This window comes from Benincasa hispida, chromosome 5, assembly GCF_027475165.1.
Source record: "Benincasa hispida cultivar pf3 chromosome 5, pf3_genome.v1.1, whole genome shotgun sequence".
Taxonomy (NCBI): domain Eukaryota; kingdom Viridiplantae; phylum Streptophyta; class Magnoliopsida; order Cucurbitales; family Cucurbitaceae; genus Benincasa; species Benincasa hispida.
The window spans coordinates 68797312-68804886 of NC_143482.1; the positions used below are offsets into that span (position 1 = coordinate 68797312).

A 7575-nucleotide genomic window follows, 5' to 3' on the forward strand; every position below is an offset into this window, starting at 1 on the left:
AATCACAAGACTAAAATTCTATCCTCCACCACACATTTCTTTGAAGTATATAACCTATAATGGCTGAACAAAACATTTACAAAAAAAAGTTTTGGACATTCCCATGTAGCCACATACACAATTTATAGGAAGTACATCATATATAGTGACCTAAATATTCAACTCATTCCAGCGTACTTCATCGAATTCAAGGTGTGAGTACGAGCTCCTCGTATCAATCTATAAAACATAGAAAGTGAGATATACATATTTATTTACTATTTACACTATCTATAATGTTACAATATATATAAGTAGTTTAAAGACATACAACATCTGTTATAATATTCTTCTCTTTAGTCACGATTTCTCGCATATATCTCATAACGTAATACCTACATTTGACAATTCCCACTTGTAAAAGACACTACAATACAAAGCCAATAATTAATACACATATCAGAAAAATACATTAAATAAACATTATTCAAATACCACTTCAAAACTACAACAAAGTAATCCAACCTATGAAAAGTTCAATAATAATGGTTACAAAAGAGTTTCAAGGCCTCAATACATATCAAAATGTCCAAACATCATTAACTTTACTTTCAATCTCTTGAATCTTTGAATTGAACATAAAATTTGAAAATAACTCAATTATTTGATCAATACTTACCAAAACCTTGCAAAGATCGGCCTCAAACCTATTAGACAGTAACTCAACTCTTTCCAATACTTCAAAAATCATAGAACACAAATAAAAAATCACTTTTAACTTTGCCCAAATCCAGCAGACCAATCATTTCAAACTTACCAACAAGACTTACCCAAAAATTAGGCTAAAATCCAAATCAGCTTTATTACTTCATCAATGGACTCCAACCTATGCATAAGTCACAATTATAGCTCACTTAACCAATTTCTAGCAATAACAATCAACCAAAAAGGGTTTCAAAACCTTTGAACTCACTAAAATCCTTCAAAACAACTTCGAATCTGCTGGAAAATGACATGACACACCAAAACAACCTTCGACCCGCTGGACAGTATCTCAAAACCTTCAAACCTCCAAATCAAGCATCCAACCATAATGGGTAAATTAAAATCCAAACCAAAATTAACCAAAGAAAACCAAAAAAAAAAAAAAATCATGAATCTCTTTACGCACTAGATCCCCCATCGGTTGTGGAATTCTCGACGGTGGCGACTGGTGAAACCAAGTAGAACGATGGCTGGATGTCGAATCTGGCGGGTCTAAGACGAAAACACGATGACTGATGTGAACGGACTTGGTGGTGGAACTGACTGAAGGCAGCTTGACGGACTTACCTGCGACGCTGATTTGACCAGTGAAGAAGGCGTCAGACGATCGTTGGGTGTGAGCGCTGGAGGAACGCGACGAAGAAACTGACAGCGATGGAAATGGGGGCGTCTCTTTGCATGATGGAAGTTGTCGTCGACAAAACTGACGGCGCGGGTTTGACAATCGACGACAGCAATGAAGGGCAGTGAGCGACGTGAAGGGCTGAGCGGCAGACGAAGAAGATGAAAATTTGGGGGAGGTCTCGACGACGTCTGGGTGAACCGAGAGAGGGGGAGGGAAATAAAAAGAAGAATGAAGAAAAAAAAAGGAAATAAAAGAAAAAGAAAAAAACTAAAATATAATATAATAACATATTTACTTTATTTTATTTATTTATTTATTTTTCCTTTTTCATTTCATTCTTTTAAATTACTTTCCCCCCAAATCTCCAAAAGCAACCCTTCTCCTTCCAATTTGAAATTAATTCTTGACGTTAATCTCAAATTAAATTATGAGTCATGAAAAATCCAATTTCCCAAAACTATTAAATTGAAATACTTCTTATTCAGTAATTAAATTTCTGTAATTATACTTAAAGTTCAAAAAAATCCAAAAATGCCCTCAAATAATAAAGATTACTGAAATTACATAAATAATAAAAATTTGGGGTGTTACAATTAGAGTATTCATGTTAGCTACTAGCAACAAAGAGCTCTTTTAACTAAAATCTTTCAAATAGACAACAAACTATAGCTAGCTCTTTTTTAAATTTAAACTAAATCAAATCCAAAATTCCAAATATCTTAACAAATATATTTGAACCAATTACCATATCAAATTATCTCAAACTCCATCTCCAAGCAAATAAAAATCCAAATAATTTAATACAATTAAATTAAAATTTTGGTAGGAGGGAAACCAAATTTGAGAGGGAAATGAACATGGGGGAAGGAGGGAAAAAATAAAGATTAAAAAAAATATTATTTTTATATTTTACTTGACATGAAAAATATGACAAGTAAAATCTTCTTATACTTGACACGAAAAATGTGTCAAGTAAGCCCTTATATTACATGACATGAAAAACGTGTCAAGTAACGGATCGCAGGAAAATATTCGAAACATTCCGTCAATCTCCGTTTTTTTAACCCTTTTACTTGATATTTTCTTTTTTAAAAGGTCATTACTGGACGATTTTTTCAAAGAAACATCAAGTAATTAAAAACTGTCCGTGTCAAGTAAGGTAGATTTTGTAGTAGTGAAGCTTATGGGAAAAGAACGTATGAAGCCAGACTTCCTATATCCATGTCTCAAATAAGGATTGGACTTAGGATGTTTAGTTCATCCGATTCGAATCCTTGAAACAAACATCCCTACAAAGAAGAGGAGAAAAGATACATATTGGAATTATGGGGGGCATTATATTATGGGTCGGCAAATGAAAAACAACATTTTTCAATTAAATTTACTTTATAGTGTCAGTGCTTTCTTACGACCGAAAGAATGCCTACTGGGTGACTCCCATTTGGAGTCTTTTATTTATTTATTTATTTATTTATTATTAATTCCAATTAAATTAATTTTTATGATTGAAACTATAGAGAAGAAAGACGGCTGAAAAGACTTGACTTTGCCCTTGCTGTGTTCATATTGAGTTGTTTAAAGAGGAGAGGACTACAAGTCTGCAAATTTAAAGAAAATATTGTAAATGCTCTTTCTTTTTATTATTATTATTCTAGTTTATATTCTTCTCCAAATGTTCCATTGTTGTTAAAATTATTCCACAAAGTTGAAAAGAAATTAGTTACGGCTAGTTATATGCTATTTATTACAAACATAACCTAGGATATAAGATTATGAGATCATTGACTATAACATATATTCTTGTAGATTATGAAAACTATGTGGCACCAAGAGATCCAAAAAAAAAAAAAAAAAAAGTTACCTTAAGGTTTATCAAAGACCTAAATCTTAAGAAATAGGGTTTATATTCGTGCAAAAGAAAAATATATTTTAGAGGTCCAATAAAAATATAGTTAACTCATTATTTGAATTCAAACTTTGTTATCTCTACTTCCTAATAGGATTATAGATTCTTTCTCAGTGCCCATTATTTGAAATTTATGTTTGCACCAAATTAGTGATTGTGCCAAACATATATGTAGACTTGGTTGATTACATTTAATTAAATATATGTTTGAGTCCATATTTGCATATTCACCTGGTTTTTTTCTTTTCAATTTATATGTTCTCTCTTTTTTTAAAAAGTTTCAATTTATTTAATTATTTTCTTAGTTATTTATTATGGCCTAACATTTTTCTATTTAGTGTGCTAGATGAAAAATTGATGACATAAAAAGTGAAAAAAAAATTAACAGAAAAAAAAAAGATCATGCAAGAGATGAAAACTCAAAATCTCTATCAATTTCTTAACCATTTGGATGAATAATTATAACATTTTTTTTCTGTTAGATTATTTTTTTAAATATTTTTCTTTTTGGATAAAGGTATGAAATTTTCTTAAATGATTCTTTTATTGCAGTTTTCATAATAGATAAACTAACTTCATTAATATTTGAGAGAATGTTATTTTCACATCTATTGTAGTGATCTACTAAATAAACATTGTTTTCAATTTACTCTTTTGAATCTATTTTTTAAAATTGGACTTTTTTAAGAAATAAAAAAATTAAATTGAAAAGACACGTCCAAATATTGTGGACTAAAACATCATTTTCTAAAAAACTATTGAAAGTCAACCAATTTTTCATTCTTTTTTAATTTTTATTTTTTAAAGTTTCAACTATTGAAAAGATGGATCAAAATATATAAATTAATAATTGATACCTTGTCTACTTAACTATGTTTGTTTAAAAAACATTTGAAAATTTTTAATGTTCTGGATATTCACAATCTAAGCCCTTTTGTGACTTAGAACTATTTTTTGGATTAGCTAATATTACAACCATTAATTAGGAAGAACTTGAAGAGCCACTTTTTCCAATTCTTATCCCCCACAATGGAGTACTCATACTGATACAGATGTTGGATGTGATATAAATATATAAATCCACTATACAATATACAAACAAGAGAATAATAATTCAGTGATGATCATGAACAAATCAATAGTATCCGATCCCATCAAGTACGACAACTAGCTTTTCAAACCATATTATATATATATATATATATATATATTAATTTATTTATTCTGTATCACTCACTATCTGAATCATTAGATCAAAGTACATCACAAAATGCTCAACCAAAAAAGGAATCACATTTGAGATAATCATTAATTCAAATTAATTAATCGACACCAAAAGACAACGTCGAAAAACATAATTAGATTCCTTGTGTTAGTCTCCTATGTTTCAAAATCCTTGGATGACCGTAAAATTAATTAACACGCACTCGACAACAATATCATTAGCTGGTCAATTAATTAATTAAAATACGCCATATATATAGCTACCACCACCAATTATAACAATTCAAATATTTTAATTTCCTCCTTTTGTTCTTCCTCAATTCCGTATCTCAACTACTGATATATGGCAAACACATTAGGCTCGTGATTTCTTGTAGCCATTCTTCCTCATCCCTTTTCATCTGCAAAAATTCAAATCATAAATATTAATTAGAGGTAATTGCAAATATAACAATAAGGTAGAGATTTAGTAAATATAGCCCAATGTAAAAGAATTAGTAGATGTAGCAAAATTTAGATCAAATTCTCGACATCGAACAACAATACATTCTATCATTGATTGATTTTGTCATATTTGTAGTTGTTTAAAAATGTTGTTATACACTTAATTATTAACCCTAAAAGTGTTACTTGGTGAGTTATCCTTAAATATTATATCAATTACTAATTTTCTTTCTCTCCTATCTCTTCATTATAATACAATCACCCTTTCTAATTTTAAGAAATTATATATAATTTTTTAAAAAATTAAAGAAATTACAATATTAAATTAGATACCTGGACACCAAAATCATGGTTGTTGTATAATAATTCAGTGTCTTTGTGAATAGAAGTGTCATTCTTTGTCGTTGGATTAATTTCTTGATCAGATGCTTCATTGTTCCTAGCAAATCTCCCTCGGACTCGAATTCTTCTGTCGGCTAAGGTTTTGCGACATGCATACTATTTCAAAAATCGATAAGTTACGATAAATTTAATTATGTATTTGTAAATTAGCACGAATATATATATATATAATAAAAGATTCCTACTTAGAGTACATATTTGGGAATAATTTTAAAATTAATAATATTATTTTTGTGAAGTTTAAAGTCACTCTAAAACACATTTTTAATCACGTAAAATTAATTTAATATTTAACTTTATGTTACATTTTAATGCAATTTTTATATCATCAAAATTGAATTTAAAGGATTAAAACATGTTTTAGAGTGATCTTCAAAATGATAAAAATTATTTTAATCATTTTAGAATCAATCCCAATCATGTCCAATCACTCCATGAGTGGTTAAAACTTAAGCTGGTGTGTTACTACAATAAAGTTAATTATATATGATTACTGTTGAACAGCCAAATCATAGATGTTAGTTATGTTAATTCTCTATTCTATGTATGGGAAGAGATTATTAAAAATAAAATTGTTGATAGATACCTTGATGGTTTTGTTGAAATTTCTTTGGTTTCTTTTCTTCAAATAGCGCAGAATCCTTTCTTTTCTTACTTCTTCAGAATAGCGGCCCACCTTCATGTTTGAATCCTCAGCTACAGGAACTTGATTGCTTTGATTTTCCTATATGATCAAGTTCATCCATATCCAAGGTATTAAGTAATAAATATGACATTATAAATGAAAATGTAAAATAGAAAATATGCGCAATTTTAAAAATAAAAAACTGAAAATAAGATGGTAAGTTACTTTTTTTTTTTTAATCCCAATAATTTATATGATATTGAAAATTAAGTTAAAGAATGCGCTTGAAATATGTAGAAGAAAAATCAATATAAATTGAGGAGGAAATGAACACACAACCTCTTAGACCTAAAAACTTAAATAGATAGGTGAAGTTAAATTTAATATTATATCAACATTAAACAAAAAGAGATAGATGGATATATATATATATAAATATACCCAATTATGAGGAGGAAGAGGGTGGTAAAGCGGTTTGATCTCGGGCACCAATCCAAAACAATCGTCGGAAAATTCATAGAATTGATGATCTGGTTGACAACCAAGATGGCAGAAGTTTTGAGATCCTTCTGCAGGAGCAGCTGCATTATGATCATGAATGCCACACATGGACGAAGGAATGATATTAAGTTGAGGGAAGGCTAGCATGTCTTGTTGAGAAAACGAGGTCGTGGCTGGATCAATGGGTAGCGCTGGAATTATAATTTTATCAGAATTAGAAGAATATTGAGTAGGTTGATCATGAAGAAGCCCAAAATCATCCAACAAAGGAACTAAATTTGTTTGATCTTCTCCCCAGAATGGGCCGCCGCCGGTACCCACAGACGCCGCCGTTGAAGGAGGAGCTGCCACCACCGATGAATACTGATCGCAGTAGAATTGAGGGATTGAAGCCATATGGGGTAATAACGGGAACAAATTAAAAAGAGGGTTTTTTTAATTCAGTAGTTGCTTGGATTCTTGCTTTTACATTATGGATATATAAATATATGTGCGTGTGTGTGGGCTGTGGGATTGGGTATAAGCAAGTTGTTGGTCGGGTGGGGCAGCTGACCGGAAGAGTGCTTTTGGGGAGTTATTAAAGACAGACATAATTTACAATGGGACAGCCACCAAATAAACTCACTCTTAAAACCAACTAAACTGTCACTTTGGGTTTTTTTTAAACTTTAAGCTGTAAACGTGTAAGCAAATATGTGGTTCGCTAGCTGTGTCTCCACTTCAATTACTCTCTCTCTCTTACCTATCTATGAGTAATGCCAACTTGGAGTTTTAACTAAAATTTACATTTTGCTCCATACTTTTCCAATTTTTTCATTTTATGTCAAAATTTAGTCTATATAACTACTTTTAATCAATTTTAAAATTTATTCCAAATAATTATAATTATTTGGAGTTATGATAATATATGTAAAAACGTCTTTCTAAAATTTACCAATGAAAACTTAATAGACTAAATTTGAATATTTAAAAATATAGATATGAAATAAGACAAGTCCAATATATATGATCTAAAATAGTATTTAAATCTTAATATTTAAATATTAAAATGACTATTAGTTTAACAATAATTGGCATATTTTTTTTAATATGAAAATTTTAATA

At 29.8% G+C, this 7575-nt stretch overlaps 1 protein-coding gene across 1 annotated transcript; it reads right to left on the reverse strand.

Annotated features, from left to right (window-relative positions):
- Positions 1–4478: 4478 nt before the first annotated feature.
- On the reverse strand, positions 4479–7026 carry ASML2 (activator of spomin::LUC2). The gene is made up of 4 exons (XM_039032957.2): positions 6412–7026; positions 5932–6069; positions 5277–5441; positions 4479–4900 (listed from the first exon to the last, which is right to left on the reverse strand). The coding sequence occupies exons 1-4, from the start codon at positions 6865–6867 to the stop codon at positions 4829–4831; spliced, it is 831 nt and encodes a 276-aa protein (XP_038888885.1). The 5' UTR covers positions 6868–7026; the 3' UTR covers positions 4479–4828.
- Positions 7027–7575: the final 549 nt, after the last annotated feature.